The sequence below is a fragment of the Dermacentor albipictus genome, chromosome 8 (genome assembly GCF_038994185.2).
Source record: "Dermacentor albipictus isolate Rhodes 1998 colony chromosome 8, USDA_Dalb.pri_finalv2, whole genome shotgun sequence".
Lineage (NCBI taxonomy): Eukaryota > Metazoa > Arthropoda > Arachnida > Ixodida > Ixodidae > Dermacentor > Dermacentor albipictus.
Genome location: NC_091828.1, coordinates 53,621,264 through 53,640,901, shown reverse-complemented (window position 1 = coordinate 53,640,901; position 19,638 = coordinate 53,621,264). Strand labels below are relative to the sequence as shown.

General features: G+C 47.6%; 2 protein-coding genes across 3 annotated transcripts in view; one reads left to right on the top strand and one right to left on the bottom strand.

The window, feature by feature from the left end:
• LOC135921642 (uncharacterized) overlaps nucleotides 1–19,638 on the top strand; it is an 80,410-nt gene that overhangs the window by 23,729 nt on the left and 37,043 nt on the right. For both annotated transcript variants that reach the window (XM_065455921.2, XM_070522820.1), the window contains 2 exons: nucleotides 14,265–14,475; nucleotides 16,288–16,441. In XM_065455921.2, the coding sequence (XP_065311993.1) occupies nucleotides 14,265–14,475; nucleotides 16,288–16,441 (365 nt within the window). The remainder of the gene's footprint in view (nucleotides 1–14,264; nucleotides 14,476–16,287; nucleotides 16,442–19,638) is intronic.
• LOC135921661 (uncharacterized) lies at nucleotides 8,291–9,490 on the bottom strand. The gene has a single exon (XM_065455954.1). It carries the CDS (start codon nucleotides 9,488–9,490, stop codon nucleotides 8,291–8,293), a length of 1,200 nt encoding a protein of 399 aa, XP_065312026.1.

Sequence of the window (19,638 nt, the reverse complement as noted above, 5' to 3'; positions counted from 1 at the left end):
TATGGGGGCGAAGTGCAAAAACACCCGTGCACTTAAATTTAGGTGCATGTTAAAGAAACCCAGGTGGTAAAAATTTCCGGAGTCCCCCACTACGCCGTGCCTCATAACCAGATCGTGGTTTTGGCACGTAAAACCCTATAATTTAATTTTTTTTTGTCGCTGATGTGGCTATGAGGTATACTTGTGCGCTCTTGGAACTTCGGTATAAGGAGGACGCATGCTCCCAGCCTCTCTGTATGTGTGTAATTTCTAACAGTGAAGAGTGGAGAGCAAGCCAGGTGACATTAAGTTGGACGTATAACTGTTTACTTACAAGGCAAAAGAGCCGCTATAAATGGGCACGGTCGCGCTGCACCAAATCCTAATTGCAGTTTTAGATTCGAAAATAGAGAAATAAAACTAATTTTGTTGGTCTCGTGTAACATATTTAGTTTTGAGTGCATGTAAGCGACAGGCTTATTTACTAAATTCACAGCAATGGAAAATGTTTCGTTTTAATCTGCAAAAAAAATTTGTAAGAACGCAATAACAGAATGTCACTAATGATTAGTCATCGCAAAGCTTTTGGGAATATCGCTAGCTAACAACTACAAAGCATTCAATAGAACTCTCAATAGCAAATGTTACTAAGCTGTTTTAATGTAAACGATAGTGATACCAATAGTAATCAGTAATATCGAAAACATTTCAGACACTTCCTTTCTGAAGCTACCGCAATACTATCGATATTCTAGAATGCCTAACGACAAACTGCCAATATTACGGAGTCAATTTGCTGAAATTTTTGCATTACCGCTTCCTCAGATCAATTTTTCATGAAAAAGTAAACGAGGTCCAGCCAAACGAGGCCGCTCACGCTGACCGCTGTCCTCGCTCTTTCTCGGGTACCGTCTAATATTAAGAGAGCCGAAAAAAAATTAGATAAGCAAGGAGGGGAACCCGAGTATAATATTGTGTTTGCTACCCTAGACTATAAACATGGAAAATACCTCTACCGTAGGCATGATGTGTATGCAACTTTGACATATTCAAGTTACCAATTTTTTTCCAAGTTTTTCGTGGTTCATTTCAAGGAACGTTCCTGGCATTTTATGATATTGGTGGTTCAGATGCGAGGAAGTGGTGGTTTATAAGTCGTCATATTTATTTTTTTTTTAATTTTCAACAACGAAGACCGCTAAGCTGTTGGTCAGTCGAGACGCTCTATAAAATTGACTGAATCATGTCCTTCATGATATTCCAACCACCTAGCCAGGCTCACATTCACAAAACTAGCAAAATGCACCATTATATGCTGATTGTGTAAGTTCAATCGAAAGTTTCGGTTCCGTTTGCCATACTACTGGTTTCTGCATTGCCGAAGGTACCTATATATTTCCCTTATCCAAAGAAATCGGTGGGGAAAATTCATTTCTTCTCCCTGAATTATGCATAACAGGCGAATTCCCTGAACACTGCACGTCTTGCAGGTTTCTCTAATGGTACAGACCCTGATATATATATATATATATATATATATATATATATATATATATATATATATATATATATATATATATATATATATATATATATATATATATATATATATATAGACGAGAACAAAGGGGGCTAACCGAGGGACCCGATATTTCTTAGTCGTATAATGAGAAGCCAACAAACACTGACACCAAGAACAACATAGGGGAAATTGCATATGCTAGGTGTCATTGTTTGTTGGCTTCTCATTATATGACTATACACACACACACACACACACACATATATATATATACTATATATATATATATATATATATATATATATATATATATATATATATATATATATATATATATATATATATATATATATATATATATATATATACTTTCTGTGCCTATGAAGGGAAAGCTACGGAGGCAAACCACGCCACGGCCATGAAGTATTCGCATGGTAAATCGTTTTCCGCGCCATTAGTATAAGGTCACGCGACATGTTCCACCAGTGCCTGGAGTTAAACACCTAAGGAGTTGCTTCGTGGTACGCGTAAAGTGGAGTTTGGGCACACCACAAGCAAACAACCAAGAACCATATGCAATATGATGGCCATAAAACGATACACCATTAAAAATGAAGTTAGTGGGTATGTGGTAAATGAGCGCGTTTACATAGATTGCTATGTATTTTACTACCGTCTTCCTACTTCAGTCCCCCGTTTTAATACACGGTAGTTTAGACTAGGAAAGAGAAAACAAACACCTTATGAGCAAGAGTCAAATAAAACAGAGGGCACCACTGCGTGTAAAGGTTTACTTATTTTGCGGCTTTTCCCTTCCGCGTCTGAGAAAACGCGAAACCGTCGCACGTGGAAGCTGCGCCGGTGCAGCGTCTGTTGCGGGCAAGCAAAACCACTGTCGCACGCTGCCCGACTACTTGGCGCGGTAACACGTATGTAGCAGCGACGCGCCTGTAGCTTTCTCTTCATAGCTACAGAAAGTTGTCCGCTAGTGTCGGCGTGTTTCTTAGAGGGCGGCATTGCATTGCCAACCACGGAGATGCCGGGGTAAGGATGGTGGCCTTTTATAAAACGCGTCCTGTTCTAAAATGCACTCGGAACAGTGCAAATAAAGCTGCCTTCGAACTGATTCGCTTAAATAAAATTTCTCCGTGCAATGCTTATCGCAATATTTGTTGCTCACACGTAATAGAAACGAAGAAAACGGAAACGCATCTGAAACACACAGTGAAAGCAAGCCACTTTGTCCAAATTTCGTCAGACTTTCAGCAACTTGCCCGCACGTACGGTTGCCGCTTAAAATAACCATAGACTCCACTGCGAGTCATCATCATCAGTGGCAGTTGCAGCGGTAGCGCGTTTAATCTGCGCTCCAAGACGAAGGTCTCCCCATGTGACCTCCGTACCGTGCCTATTTTACCATCTCGTTGCAGTAGGTAATCCTCTGCCATACTCTACCGACTTTTTCTTCCATTGGCATCAATTTTGTTACACAACCGATCGCCTCGTAATACACGGCCTTTCCAAGTCGGCTTCTTACACTTAATGTAAACTAGACTATCGGCTACCCGCGTTTGCTCTCAAATACATACTGCTGTCTTCCTGCCTCCTGGTGTTCCGCGTGTAGTTCTTTAAAGAGTTATAGCTGAGCGGGTTTATGGGCCAGCGGGCCCAGCGAGCTAGCATTGGCCTAGTGCAAAGCTTTGATTCTCAAGATTAACGCCAAGCTTTGTAGTCGAGATTTATTGCGACAAATATCGCGTCGTGCCAACTGACATCAACATTTCCGGCGCTTATGCGTGTCGTTAGAAGTGAAAGTCGAGCTAGTTGAAACCTTGACATCATTGCACATTATGCCCAGCGCTTCTTAAAACACTGGAAGTATGCGAGAATATCGAGAAGCGCTCCGCTGATCTCTTGACTTGCTTTAGTTCATACGTGAACAGCGCCGCCATTCTGCATTACTTCGCATCACAGGCTGCCTCGGCTCTTGGACCACGCCCAAAAATCCAGGACGCTTCACTTACACGACAGAACGTTACCATAAAAAGCCTACAGGCAATGAAGCCAAGGAATACGTAAGGGTAATTAGCTGTGGTTGTAATTGAAATGTAAAAACTAATGAGTAAAACGGGAAATGAAAGTGGACGAAAAGTTCTCTTGTCGCCTGTAGTAGAACTCGTAACCTCCGCATCAGATGTGCGTTGCACTGCAAATTGTCCTACGGCGACGGCCATCAATCCGCCTGTAACTAGCAAGGACGACGCAACAGCATGATGGCCAGAACAAGAAGAACGATTGCCTTATTCAAGCATTTGATTATATAGGCGTGGGACTGTGCGCCGAGAGTATCTGCGCATTTAGGCTTCGCAGTCATGCTACAGTTCCCTTGTCGGATCCATCCCTTTCCGGCAACAAACAAATTGCACACCTTCCTAAAAAGTTGTTGAAAGTTCATCTCACCGCATGTAAGGATTATACAGACACTTGATTAAAAGGTTCGTCATAATGAAGACGTGTCGGTGGCTTCACGGTTCCGGTCGACCTTCCTAAATCTGGCGGTGGTACAACCGGAGTCGAAGGGTTGCCCATTGTCGGTGGTTGACGCGCGATTGCCTGCGAGGTTGGAGCTGTCGCTATTGAACGGTAACCAACGTCGTTGTCCGCTGGGTTGGTATCGATGTAGTCATCGCTTGCCTCTAAAAGCCGCTCGCTGGTTTGCAGTAGGTGACGACAGTTGCGCCTGAGGAGCTTCTGGTCCTCCGTTTTTACCAGGTAAGACTTTGGGTAGGACATACCCATCACTTGAGCTTTTCGGGACCATGCAGTATCTCTGAGCCTCACGATGCTACCCCTTTGGAGAGGAGGCAGAGGCCTTCTAGCTGATTTTAACGCGATAGCGTTAAGGAGCTCGTGTCGCAGAAAAGCCGGTGTCGGCGGTGTCGGCGTCCCGGCGTTGACCGTGAGCGATAAATCACGGCAGGCGCTTCATAAATAAAAAGCAACTTCCAAGATTGGCCCGGTGGGAATCGAACCAGGGTCTCCGGAGTGTGAGACGGAGACGCTACCACTCAGCCACGAGTTTTTTTTCTTTATTACCTTGATTTCAACACCAATCAAACGCGTACAGAGTAGGTCACTTGGTGCAGAAAAATAATATTACATCACTTCGAGACTACCTATTTAAAAGGCACTCAAAGAGGATATCACAGACACCAAAGTGTCAAGCTCCTGAAACCACTCTGGGGGTTCAATCATGTGCTTGAGAGCATCACGCGTGTATGTAAGACTTTCATTTAGGTGTTCCCTCGCAGACCTTTCATCTACGCGGGCATTCCTGACATCCATACGCGTTTTCCACACGCTGCTCATACACAAAAGCATCATCAAGTCAGCCGGCACTCCCCCTGTGTCTGCACACGGTAAGAACCGAATACCGAAAGGGCTTAACGGCAGGTCTTTCTTCAGAGTCCGTTTGAGAACATCCCACAAGAAAACTGAGTCATGGCAATCCAAGAAGATGTGGTCAATAGTTTCAGGTTTCTTACATATGATGCAGTTAACAGACCATGGAACAAAGAAGCCCTTGCTTTGCAGCCATGGCTTCACAAGGAGAGTGCCCGAATGCAATTGAAAAAAGAAGGTTTTCGCTGAAGATCTAACCGGCATTTTTCTAACGCGTTTCAGCACATTGCGTTCAGGTCCTAAGTTATACATCATACGGTAAACAGGATGCGGCAAGAAAACATCAACCAGATCACTATAAAGTTTCTTACGCGTCACTGAAGTGAGAAATTCATTCGAAAAATGCGCTTTCAATAAAGAAAAGGACATAACAACTTCCCTCAGAAAGCCGATTGGTGTTCGAGTGCGTTCATTTGTTGATGAGACAACCCACTCAGGCAAAGAAGAACTCAATCTCACTTGAATAACAGTACGCAGAAATATATCACTTTGGTCCCTTAAGAAAAAGAACCTACTAACAATCTGTTTCAAAAACAAATGTGTTAATCCTAGTCCTCCATTCTTCACCGAATGAAACAAGTTACACCGGCTAGTTGTCTCCCAAGTGGATCCCCATATATATACCGCAAACACTCTGTGAAGTTTCTGCACCGAAATCCTTGCCATGCATAACACTTGTAGTACATAATACACCTTTGTAACTAAAAACAAATTGCAAACACTAGCTTTTGAAAACATCGAAAAATTATGCCCGCCCCACTTTTCTGTCTGATCTTTAACTCTTTTTACTTCTTCAATCCAATACGCAGCACTGTCACGATAATGTTGTAATGGCACCCCAAGATATTTTCCAGGGGTAACGCTCCAGTTCATATTGCAAAAATACTCGGGTACCTGTGTCCAGCTGCCGTGCCATAAACCTAGGCATTTAGTCCAGCTGACAACACTTCCAGTTGCGGCGCAAAAAGAAACAACCTCTTTCATAGTGTTATTCACGCTTTCTGTATCACGGCAAAAAATTGCCACGTCATCTGCATAAGCCAGAACTCTAGTCTCAATTCCTGCGTAGATAAACCCACGAATAGATTGGCTCTTAATTATTTTCAAACAGAAAGGCTCCAAATACAAGGCAAATAAAAGAGGTGACAAACAGCATCCTTGTTTTACTGATGACTCCACTTTTATACTGGCGCCTAATTTCCTATTAATTACTAACTTTGCGGTGCAATCTTTGTACACCATTCTTACTCCATCTGTTATCACTGCACCGGCTTTAACATGTTCTAAAAGCAAAAATATGACATCATGGACGACTCTGTCAAAAGCCTTTTCAAGGTCAATTTGTATCATAGCGACTCTGTCCTCCCTTTCATCGCAGCATTCCAGTATGGTCCTTGCAGTATGTATATTCGAAAAGATCGATCTGCCTTTGATACCGCATGTCTGATGGGGGCCCACAAGTTCTTTTATAACGGTCTGCAATCGTCGCACCAGTACTTTAGTGTAAACCTTATAGTCCGTATTCGTCAAGCTTATTGGTCTGTAGGCTTCAACCGCCATAAGTCGTGCAGGATCTTTTGCTTTAGGAATTAAGATGACGTGCGATGTCCGAAAAGAAGGAGGTGCTTCCTTATTCTCGTACATCTCCCTTATCACGCGATGTAATGCTACAGCTATTTCACTCTTAAAGCTCTTATAGAAAGCCCCTCCCAGACCATCAGGCCCCGGTGATTTGCCGGGACTAAGTTCGTCAATCGCATCCTCAACTTCTGAAAGGCTTATTGGTCTGTCGAGCGCTTCACAGACCCCGTCTGATAATGTTGGCATTAATGGCAAGAAGTCAGTTCTATACCTTTCGATATCGCATGTCTTTTTCCCCATCAAACTTTCGTAATAAGACTCAAAAGCGTGCTCAATCATTCCAACATCACTAGTGACTTCCCCTTGATAAGTTATTTCTGTTATTTCTTTGGAAACCGCGTGTTTCTTCTCGTCACTTATTGCTCGCTTGGTAGGCGTCTCCCCCATCCATAAACTCTCCGCCCTTGCCCTTAACACCGCACCCCTGTACTTTTCTTCATCCATGACTTCAAGTTCAGACGTAACTTCTTTGATTTCTTTCGAAAATAAACCAGGCGAAGAGCCTTCTGCGCTGAGCATGTATTTTAGCCTAAGGTGTAATTCCTTCTCACGCTCTTTTTCTTTGTGATGGACTACGCATGCTCTTTCAATCGCGGTTAATTTAACGTCTCTTTTGAAGACTTCCCATTCTGCAATGAAGGACGCTGACGTAGGTATGCTGAGCAAATTTTCGACCTTTTCTTGAACTACCTTTTGAAAAACGTCGTCTTGCAAAAGCTTATCATTTAGCTTCCATAAGTCCCAGCTGAATTTCGATGGTTTTTGTTTCTTTCCTATGGTTGACATAACGAGGCAATGATCGCTGAAACTAACATGTAGCACTTGATAACTTGAAAATAACTGTACAAAGGTTAACGGAGCATAAATTCTGTCTAGCCTGCCATGACACTGACCTTGATAGTGCGTATACATGGTATGACTTTGGCTTGACAACACATAACCAATGTCTTCGAGCTCTTGTTGCCTTACAATCGAACTTAAAAGCAACGCACTTTTATCACAAACACTAGTCAACTTAGATTTATCTTCTGGAAAGCAAACACAATTAAAATCACCCAGTAATATGACATGTCTTTCACAATTCAAGTACTGCTGAATATTACCAAAAAAGGCTTCCCGCTCCCGTGCTACGTTCGGAGCATAAACACATAAAGCCCTCCAAGGCATCTCTGAGAAAGTAAAATCGCAGAGGACCATTCTACCATCCTGAGATGACGTGACGGCTTCAACTACAGCAATACTGCTACGTAAAAGAATAAGGCAGCCTCCAGACCTACCCGCCGCATGACATACACTTACGGTATATCTAGGGCGGAAAACGTTAACCATTTGCTCCGTGCATTCATCAGTTGCAATTTTTGTTTCTTGAATGGCAATAAGTCAATATTATTTTCAATAAGAATACGGTTAACTTGGCACTGCCTTCTACGCCCGCTGAGTCCACGCACGTTCAACGTCGCGACACAAAGACCAGTCGAAAAATTGGCTACCATTTACAAGGAGGAAATCTAAGCCAATTACCGCACATCGTCCGTCTCACATCTGCTACGATGACTCGATGGTCTAGGGAGGCGGACCATGGTTTTCTGGACTTCATAGCCCAATGACGACGGCCGATGCACATCCTGCACACAACCCCAGTCCCCAGACCCCAACAACATTTTTTCTGACCCAGGAACGCCTCCGCTAACGCGGAGGCGTCTGGGTTGTAGAACGGCGTTTGGCTGGAACGCCGGGCTTGAGCTTGAACGCCGGTCGGCGTCCCGGGGTAGCTTTCGGAGGAGGCTCGTCATTCCCAGTCTCTTGATCCTTTTCCTCTAGCTCATCCGCCTCTTCGTGAAGCCTCTTAGCAGGTGCACTACTTGACGTTGGCATCACGGTGTCGTCAGTGTCATGCTGTTCGCCGGTCGTCACTTCTGTTGATGTGCACGTTTCTTTGGCCTCTTTTACCTCGACCTCTGTTGAGTTAGTTGGTTGCACTGTGTCATCCCATGGGTCTTTCCAGCCGTCCGATGGCTTGTCTTCATTAACAGTCGTTGCCATCTTGAGGGGCGTTAACACCGAGGGCTGGGTCTCTTTCCCTTCACTTGCGGCTTCCACTGCGTCGACCACGTCCATCAAGTGATCTGTGACATCTTCCTTCAATGCCGGGCCTGTCACTGTGGCATAGGTTCGGACGCACTGGGTCTCGTCGTGGCCGAAACGACGACAAAGCCCACAGCGTGGTACACGGCACTCGCGTCGTATGTGCCCGATGCCACGGCATCGGAGGCAGAGGGGAGCTCTGCCAGGGACGTGCACGAGCGCAACATCTTCCGCCACTCGCAGCTGGTGGGGCAAGTCTTCAGCGGTGACGCCTGCCTTCAGCTTAATAGTGACAGTACGGGTGGTTGACCCTTTGTCAACGCATCCTTGTACCCGCCACCTGTCCCTGGTGATCTCAGTCACCTTTCCAAAAGGCGACAAGGCAGTGCGAACGTCGTCGTCAGGTACACCGTGAAGGAGCCAGTAGAGCTTGATGCGGACGCCTCTGTCACACGGGTCGACGACCACACAGCGGTGGTCCTTGACATCAAACGCGTCCGCAGCGATAATCCTCTTTTTCCCTTCTTCCTCATTGAAAGTCACCGCCCACAGATGGTTCATTTGATATGCACCCAGCGCAACCACTTCCGGCATCAGAGACAGCCGTGTAAGAGCGTCTCGAAAATGTTCCACTCTGTAAGGCCTCGCCTTAACGTCACCATGTAAAAAAACCGTATGCAGCACGGACGCACCTGTTGGCAGCGTTGGTAAAATCATTTGGTAGTCCTGACCTGGTTTTTCAGTTGACCTGATACCGCGGCCCAAAAGTGCCGCTGAAGCCGCTCGCGAAGAGCCCGACATTCCGCGTCCGCTCACCTCGGTGGCTGAAGAGGAAGTGACTCAGCCACGAGTTCGATGCTTCCAAGCGGTACAAACGCGCCTCTAGTGAATGCGGTGTTGCCTTCGAAACGAGCCGTGGAATGTTATACTGCGGTGTATATCGGTAATTATGAACATGTAACGTACAGAAGTCGCAATTACACAAGTTGCGAAGTGCGTTTCCGCTGCATTTCTTCTGCGCTTTCCGCACACGCAGAGCCATCTTGCAGCAAACACAGAAGACCCCCTCCTCTCAATGTACGGCGCTGCCCCGACAGGAGGCGCGCCGCGCGCGCATTGGGACCGCTGCCAGGCGCGTCGCGGTCCCGACTCCCTCTCCCCTGACGACGCTTCGCCGTGCTCCCGGTTGCAGAATGAAGCGCCGTTCCTTTCTTTAGATTACTATCTATCTCTCTGCCCGTGCCGATCACGACGTTTGGCTGGCGTAGATCGTTTCCCCTCCGAGACACCGAGTTCTTTGGTTCGTTCCGTTCGCTCAGGCGTACGTTTCGTTGCCGCGCCGAACGCTGCGTTGCTCGACGCTCACCGCGTGATAGGTGGGCGCTAAGTCCGATGCGGGGCGCATCGTAAGTGATCGCTGTGCCGTAGCGCATTGTCTTATACCCCTTGGCGGGTCGACGGGAACGCTGTCGCGTCCCACTCTTGAAGGCGAAGCTTAAGCGTCCTCCAATTTTTTTACTGCTTATTGACGTCGGTCACAGTCACAGCACTGAAATCCGGGAGGTTGGCACGAAAGCGCCTTCCTTGAAGGAGTTCACCAGGCAATTGCCCGTCCTCCAGTGGGGTAGTGCGGTAAGCCAGCAGGCCCAACCAGAAATCATCCCCCGAGTCTGCAGTTTTCAAGATTCACTTCACAATCTGCACACCTTGTTCCCCAAGCCCGTTAGACTGCGGATAATGAGGGCTGGATGGGACGTGTGTGAAGTCCTTGATTTCCTTGAAAATTCCGCAAATTCATAGCTACAAAATTACGGACCATTATCAGTACATACTTCAACTGGCACGCAATATCTTGCAAAAATAGCACTTAGGACTGCAATGGTTGATCGACCCGATGTGTCTGGCAGTTTCTGGAAAGTTTGATAAGGCATCAAAAACAACTATGTACGACCCTCCCGCAAACGAAAAAAATGTGAGCCCCTTCTCTGTCATGCACAACATCGCACGGGTCGCATTTAAAGTGGTTCCTGCAGCTGTTTGTAAGCGTACTTGCGGCATGTAGGGCACATTTGCAGCATAGAAGTGATCGCAGCGTTGAGCCCTGGCCAAAATACGAGACGTCTGGCTCTTTCCTTGCATTTTTGCATGCTGAGATGATCTGCTTGAATTCTTCGCAGCATTGTTTGAAGCATGCTTTTTGGAATAACCACTTTCGGTGCCTTTAATCGTTTTTTTGTTGACAAATCTGAGTTCTTGCTCAAAAGAACTGAGGTCACCTTGTACCGGTAGCCCCAGCGACAAACTAGTGATTACAGACTGCAGGTAGCAGTGACAAGCAGTTGCCGCCTGCAGTTCTTTCTGCGTTGCTGCCGTGACTCTGTTGCCTAGTAGCTGAAATGTGTGAACTTCGACGTCGTCCGTGGCACCACCTTGTCTTGGTTGTCAGCAGTCGACCGGGACAGCAAGTCAGTGAGCACAAGGTACTTCCAGGAATATACTTCAAGGTGAAATCATACTTGAGCAATCGCAAAGAATCGTTGAAGACGAGGTGGCATGTCAGCGACATCCTCTTAAGCAATTGACAAAAGTGGCTTATGGTCTGTTTCGATCGTCACTTTCCGCCCATAGACGAACTGATGAAATTTTTCGCATCCGAAGCAAATTGCTAGGGCCTCGTCTTCTGTCTTAGCACGACGATTTTCTGCTTCACTCAGGACTCGGGATGCATAAGCTACAGGCCGTCACTCATTGTGGCGCTGCAAAAGAGCGGCGCCGACGCAGTTCTGCGATGCGTCGCAATACAACTTTGTTTCCCGTCGCGGGTCAAAGATTGCCAACGCGGGCGCGGTGGACAAAATTTGCGTAACGCTTTTCCACTCTTTGGCGTGGTTTTCCGCCCACTCAAACTCCGTGCCAGCTTTGATAAGAGGTCTTATTAGCGCCATTCTTTCAGATAGCTGCGGCATGAACTTGCCAAAGTAGTTCAACACACCAAGCAAACGGTGAACATCGGCCTTGCATGTTGTCACCGGGCATTTGAACCTCACTTTTAACGAGCCCTGCGTTTGGCGATATGCCTTTCTCGCCTATGATATCCCCCAGAAAGCGTAGCTCTCTTACGCCGAACTTGCACTTCCGAGGATAAAACGTTCACCCAGCTGTTTCAGCGGCTTTCAAGAGAACTACCTGGCGCTTATCGTGCTCTTCCTTTTGTGAGCCCCAGATGAGGATATCATCTATATAAAAGTAAGCACGCCAGGTAAAACGTCAAATATCTAGCAAAGCGTCTGCTGAAACACCTCAGTTGCGGACGACATACCAAATGGCAGCGTTAAGAAGCGCTATCTGCCGAAAGGTGGCGCGAACGTACAAATCTTGGACGTTTTCTCGTCCAGGGGCACCTGATGGAATCCGGCGTTTGAATCCCGACAGCTAAAGTAGGTAGCTCCTGTTAGTCGTGCTTCCATGTCATCGCGCCTCAGCAAGAAGTGTTGCCTCTTGACATACATGTTTGCTGTTCTGAAATCCGTGCAAACCCTTAGAGCACGGTCTTTTTTCTGTACTAAGACCAGAGGGCTTACCCAGTCTGTGGGCTCCCATTTTCTGACGATGATTGCCGCACGTGTCATTCGCTAGAGTTCTTTTTCCAGAGGTTGCTTTAAGTGGAACCCTACGGACCGGCTAAACGACCGGAGCAGCGCCTGGTTCCAGGACCATGCTGTACGGAGTCTCTTGACGCAGCCCAACCCTTGGAAGACGTTCAAAAGTTCATACTCAGGGGGGCATTCACAGTGTCCACCGAGCGTTTAACCAACTCGAGCGCCTCACTGGCATCGATTCCTAGGATGGCTTGACACCCATTCTTTACGCCGAAACATTTGATTCTAATCTCGGTGGATCCAACGGACACTTTCTGCGACGTTGCTCTGTAGCTTGAAATTACACCCTCGTTATATGCTCGCAGCACTGAGCAGGTAGGTTGTAATGCTTCTTTGGCTCGAAGCTTACGGTATGTTGAAAATGGCAGCAAGCTTGCCTGCGAACCTGTGTCCACCTTGAACGTAACTTTGCGTCAACTGACACGTGCTTTAACTGTCCAGGCCTTCCCGTGGTCATTTTCGGAGCTTATTTCAAGAATCTCAAAGTCATTCTCGTCGACTTTACCGACTTCACTGACGGCTTTCGACTTCTGACAACAACTTGCAAAGTGGTTAACTTGCGGCAAGAATGCCATATCTTACCGAAAGCTGGCCACTGTTTAGGCCTATGTTTACTGTTGCATTTCCTGCAGCAGTACTCTTGATTATCGCTACACTGCTTTTCATCGCGTTGCTGCTGTGTTTTCGTTGACACTGTGCGACTTGAAATATAGACAATGCAGCCTTCCGACGTATTCCAAAGTTGGCTCCTTAGTGCCGCCGATTCTGCAGCCTTGCACAATTCTTCAGCGTTTAGTAGGGTTAAGTCTCTCTCTGCGAGCATTCTTTCACGAAGCTTTGGGTTGGTCGTACCAAACACAATTTGGTCTCTAAACAGTGAATCGTGCTGATCCCCAAAATCGCACTGGGTTGCCTGTTTCTTTAAGTCGCGCACGAATTTCTCGAAAGGTTCCTTCTCCACCTGGCACATTGTACGAAATAGATATCTTTCACGAACATCATACCTTGCTGGTGAAGCAGCGCACTGACACGGACACCGTGAAGACAAACAGAAAAAGACAACAGACGACAAAGACGAAGTGTCGTCTTTTCCTGTTTGCCTTCACTGTGTCCGTGTCAGTGCGCTACTTCACCAGCAAGGCATGATGATCACTCACCAACTAGCCCAGCTTTCCACTTTACTGATCTTTCACGAATTGCGTTGCACACCTCGGAGAAGTAAGCGTCGAACTTCCGCACCACAGTTCCGTAGCTTTCGTTGTTTTCACCGGGGTCGTACTAGAAATTGTTGAAGATGTCGAGCGCTTCGTCTCCTGCGAAGCTCAGCAAGAGTGCAGCTTTTGAAGCACCACTTGTCGGGGCCTTCTCTACTGCCGTTGCTTGCAGATACAGCTCGAACCTTTGCTTGAAGCGCTACCGATTTCTCGATAGGTTGCCCGACAGACGCAAAGACTCCGGCATCTGAAGTAGGTCAATTCCGTGCCGTTACTGGTGCGCTTCGGTCCGCGGCGGCCACTTCTGACTCCATGTAACTAGCAAGGACGACGCAACAGCATGATGGTCAGAACAAGAACGATTGTTTTATTCAAGCATTTGATTATATAAGGCGTGGGACCGTGCGCCGAGAGTATCTGCGCATTTAGGGTGCGCAGTCATGCTACAGTTACCTTGTCGGATACACCGTCCTCTATCTTGGGCATCTATGTGTACCAGATCTAGCCCTGGGAGTGTTAGCGAGCACCACTCTGGGCCATAGCGGCTGGACGCGCAACATCGGCATTTGCGCAATGGCGTCATGTGACATGTGAACTTGAGAGAGCAGGCATGCAGCTAATAAACCCTAGCATGCTAGCTAATGACAGCGAGACTGCCAGATACGATAGAACATTGTTCAGTACACCACGACACTTGTGCAGGTTGGCTCCGGAGCCCGCTGATCTGCACCGTCAGCGTAAAGTTCACGAATGTCAGCAGCATTCCGGGCGATGGGCTGTGCGACTTCATCTTCTACGAGTCGTTCTATCTGAAGAACAACCCGACCGGCTGGATCGACTCAGGCCTGGACCACTTCCTGAGGCTTAGCAAGAGCATGCGCATTACGGGCGTAGGCGCCTCCTTTTCTCCAGTGTGAGTGTCAGCAGACGCACTAAGCAATCGATGTTTGCTACTTGTTCAGCAGAGTTCACGAAAGAAGGTTTAATAAGTACCGTTAATGTATCACGTTTGAAATACGAGGACATGCGTCGCGATAAGCTCGCGAAAACAGCCGTCTTTAATAGTGCAAGAAAGTCGCAGTTTCGCTCGAAAGAAAATTAGTGGACAGATCTACGAAGTAAGGATGGTGGTTTTATCGGCCATTTGAACTTGTAAGCACAGACACACTAACTAAATTGACAGGCATGGCGTCACGCGCGCACGAGCAAGCATGAGCACATCTCACTCGACGACCGCGGAAACTCGCTGTCAGAACGCTGGAGCGAGGAAGCGCGGCAGCAGCAGTGAGCGAATTCGATTTCGTGCTGCGTCTCGCATCAACGCGAACTCAGCCGCGGAAACAGCACGCGCTGGACTCAGTACCAGTCGCAGGTCGGTTTCAAGATACAGTGCTCGTGGTGCGCGGATTATCTGGGCGGCTGTGCGTTGGAACTTCCGCTAGAACCACAAACGACCAGGTTCACGCGTCTACTGCTAAAGTGCTTTTTAAGTGCTGCTATTAAGATAATCAGAAGATTAGAAGTAGCATTGTTAATACTGATTCGATATTATGTATTACTCATGCAGTATAACCAATTTTGCTAGAGCGAAATTTCATTCCGGTTGCGCATGTAAAGGGACACTAAAGGCAAATATGTCATCGTGAAATGTTAAATTACTATTGCAGAAACCTCACAGCGCTTGTTTCGTGTCATGAAATGCCTATGGTTTAGATACAATCACAATTAAAGAGTCCACATACCTGTAGTGCAGTTCAAGTCGCCTGCCTACGAGCGGAGAAATGGTGACGTTGCATTACGTCGCACGGGCCATCACCGTCCTATACTTGCTGCCGTCGTTGAGTGAAACGGCACCCGACAGACGGCGCTAGTTTTCTTCGCGAAACGCAAATGCGCGGCCTTGGAAAAACCGAGCCAAATCAGAACGTTGTATTCGCTGCTGCAGCTGCTTTCGGTGAAGTGGCCTGAACCGTTCGGATCTCCTGCGACATGACATGCGCGTGGAATTCCCTGCTACTTGCAGTGTGTGTCAGTTTCGCGAGCCATATAGAACCAACGCATCACTACGCGATAACTAAACTACTGAAATGCGAAGGCCGAGTGGCGCAGAGGGGCGAGCGAAAAACTTGAATTAGTAAAGGCAAGGCACAGAAGACCAGGACTCAAGAAGAACACAAACGACAGGACCGGCGCCGGTCCTGTCGTTTGTGTTCCTTTGTCCTGGTCTTCTGCGCCTTGCCTTTACTAATTCAAGCATGAACCAACTAGCCCAAGCAAGAGTTTTACTTGAGCGAAAAACCAAACCTTTCCACCGGCCGCGCCGTTGTCAATGGTAATGTCAGCGAGTTCTTTCTTTTAAACATCGAATAGAGCTGATCAAGTAGCATTTTCTCCCGTCTTATAATGCAATGGAAGTATCTTTTTATTACGAGAGGTTGAGTGCTAGTCACAGAATTATAGTAAGGCGTGTCTGCGCCATCGCCCACGTCCTTGAATGTCACGGGTCAGTCGCAAATCGTGCCCTGCATTTACCTCGATTTCTCGATTAGCAAAACTTTGTTCGCGATAATATCTACCCCTTAGACGTCCTCGAGCATTAATCCATCACTTCGTCTTGACTTAATATTTGGCTTTACTCTCCCTTTAATTCAACGGCTGCGAGACTATCTTTCACGCACAATTTGCGCCACGCTTGCATCGTCACACTCTACCCTTGTTCTTACAGTAAGGACACGCTGTTCTCGGACGCCCTCAGCGGTAACCTAAACGCTGCTGTAGACAACCTGCGTAGCCGAGGAGTGTCCCATTTCGGCATGCTCGGCCTGTACCGCCGGTACATCTCGGCGCCCAAGTTCTTCGAATGCCTCAGGATTCTACAGGTGCGCCGTGTAAAACAATCAGCAACCGTAGCGACGAAGACAGCAACAGAATCTACGAAGACCCTCGGTGTTATTACAGAGATAGGGGGAGCGATTTACTTACAGAAAGGCGGAGATGTCGGCCTCAGCTATAGCTTGCTCTCCCTGGCGTTCTCCACTGCACTGTGGAAGAGAGACGGAAAGCAAAAGCGATGAGTGGTCGCGACCAAATAAAAAGAAAGAAACAAAAAAGAGGTGCGTAACTACAAGTCTAATAGGTTCCGGTATATCTACAGCCGTTTGTCGAGTCCACTGGTTAGTAGAAAGGCAAGAGCTGCCTTATAATACTCGAGGCTGCACTGTTCGCGTCAGGCCAAGAACGCAATATCAGATAGCGGTTTGCTGTCAGTGCGTGCGATTGAAGAGGCTAGCTAGGTGCACTAAGTAACCTTAACTATGTTTAGCTCCACAAAAAAGCTATACAGCATCTTTTCATTGCAAAGCATTGGTAACAGGGGGCTATAAGAACCTATAGTATTTCTCTTGAATCTGGCACCCAAATTTGGACAAAAAAATTGGAATCTTATCAAGGTTAAGCCCAGTGGATGCGAAGCATCCACTGGGTTTAACCTTAGCGTATCCTTAGCGTTTGGAGGCATCTTGACTGCATACACGCCCGGCGCAAAGACGCTGGCGCGGTTGCGGGCACAGAGACTGACGTGACGGCGGGCGCGCGCCGCTTCATCCCTGGCGTGACGTCACATATCACGTGATGCAGCGATGGTGGCGCCGCAGCCGCGTCGCGCGCGACGGCGCGAACCGAAGCGTGGAGGCCTCCGCCGGCCGACGTCCGACGGCGCGATATGAGGCCCCATCTGCAGCCGGTGTGACGTCATCACGTGACGTCACCTCATGTGATCTCACTTCAGGGTCAATGGTGGCCACCGCCGGGAGGCGACCGACGGCGCGATATGAGGCCCCATCTGCAGCCGGTGTGACCTCATCAAGTGACGTCATGTCACGTGACCTACTGGAAGGACAATGGTGGCCACCGCCGGGAGGCGACCGACGGCGCGATATGAGGCCCAATCTGTAGCCTGTGTGACGTCATCACGTGACGTCATGTCACGTGACCCCACTTCAGGGTCAATGGTGGCCACCGCCGGGCGTCGCGCGAAGGCCCGAAACCTACGTTAATATGCTTCGCATAAAAAAGAAATGTTTAAAAATATGCTCATTTGGCCACCTGGTTTCTTTAGAATGCGACCTGAACAACCCTTGTTCACTGCCATCATATAAGCAGAGGTCTTGAAAATCCGTGACGTCGGGGGGAACTGGCACGCGAACCTCGATATGCAGCTGCCACCCGTATTGCTGTTTGGCATCTTTTCTGGCTCGACCAAGCGTCCTCTCACCGTGAGAGTGACCTGCTTCTGGTACTTGGAAAGCGCAATTTAATACTGAAGTTTAACGTAATATGTCGTTTGTGTGCTTCTTTAACGTTGGTTGCCGTAAAAGCGGCCCTTTTGCAAGTTTACTGAAGAACAAAAAATATGTTGGAGTAGGCATTACCAAATCCTTATTGGGAGCTTACCACTGTCGTTTAAAAGAAAAGTGTACAATCATTGCATTCTACTAGCGCTAAGATGTCCAGGAATTCTGAACATTCTCCTTCGTAACTTCACAGCAACGCACAAGTGTAACTCAATGGGAATTTTTTTTTCAAAATTATATTTCAGTATATCGGCTGAGGGTCAAAAACTTTCAACTGACGACAAGAGGGTAATATTAATAATAATATATGGGGTTTTACGTGCCAAAACCACTTTCTGATTATGAGGCACGCCGTAGTGGGGGACTCCGGAAATTTTGATCACCTGGGTTTCTTTAACGTGCACCTAAATCTAAGTACACGGGTGTTTTCGCATTTCCCCCCATCGAAATGCGGCCGCCGTGGCCGGGATTCGATCCCGCGACTTCGTACTCAGCAGCCCAACACCATAGCCACTGAGAAACCACGGCGGGTACGACAAGAGGGTAGCCCCTTCTAACAACATATGCATTTTGGCACTTAGTTGAAACACTGGTGGTGCGTTAAAGCAGTCAAAGCAGGTCTACAGGGGCGGTGAAGTCCCACGACAGGAGGAAGTCGTTTTGCACCCTCCCACCAGAGGGCACATTGACTTGAAGAAGCGCCAAATTTGTACCATAAAGCGATTTATTACAGTTGGCAATTGGGCACTGAGAGCGTGTCGACTAGCGTGGGATTGAAAGTTGAATTATGACCGTTGTAAGCTTGTGTTGCGTCTAGGACGAGCGAGTAGTGTTAGCGATTACATTGGTGTGAAAATGGTCAGATCGATCTGGGACAAGTTCTCGTGGATCTCCACATTGAACGTCGCCGTCGTCACGACGAGGGCACTCTTGTGACATTATTAGCCCAGTGGGCTGGGAAGGCTCGAGTGGTAGCTCACCTTGAGGGGTATTGACTAACAATTATTAATATACGTACTTTGCGATGATGAAAAGGGTGCAGAAACGCCACTGGTGTTTCAAGTTGGCACACCCTCAAATTTACATTAGCCCGCCCCCAAGTTTAAAGTCGGCCACGCCTGATTTTCATGTCACCCAGCCTTAAACTTCAAGTTCACCCAATGCCAAATTTCAATTGGTCCACCCCTATTTTTCAAGTTGTTCCACCCACGAATTTCAATAAATCGCCCCCAAATTTCGAGTCGACGCACCCCACAATTTAGGTTGGCCCACCCCCATATGACCCCCAAATTCAGATGGGCCGATCCCGAGATTGCCCCCACATTTAGGTAGGACCAACCTGATATCACCGCGAAATACAGATTGGCCCGCCTCCAAAAACCACCAAATTTGGTGGTTTTTTAGGTTGGCCCACCCCCATATCAGCCCCAAACTAACGCTGGCCCACCCTTAGATCACCTCAAATTTAGGATGGCCCAGTGCAAATCACCCCCCATATATCACCCCCCAATTCAGTATGGCCCAGCCGCACATCACGCCCACGGTTAGGCTAGTGTAGCCCGGCTCCATGTCACCCCCAAATTTAGGATGGCTCACCCCCATATGATCCCCAAATCCAGGTTGGCCCACCCCCATATCAGCCCCAAACTTAGCCTAGCCCACCCCTCCATCACCTCAAATTTAGGATGGCCCACTGCAAATCACTCCCAAATTTAGGTTAGCCC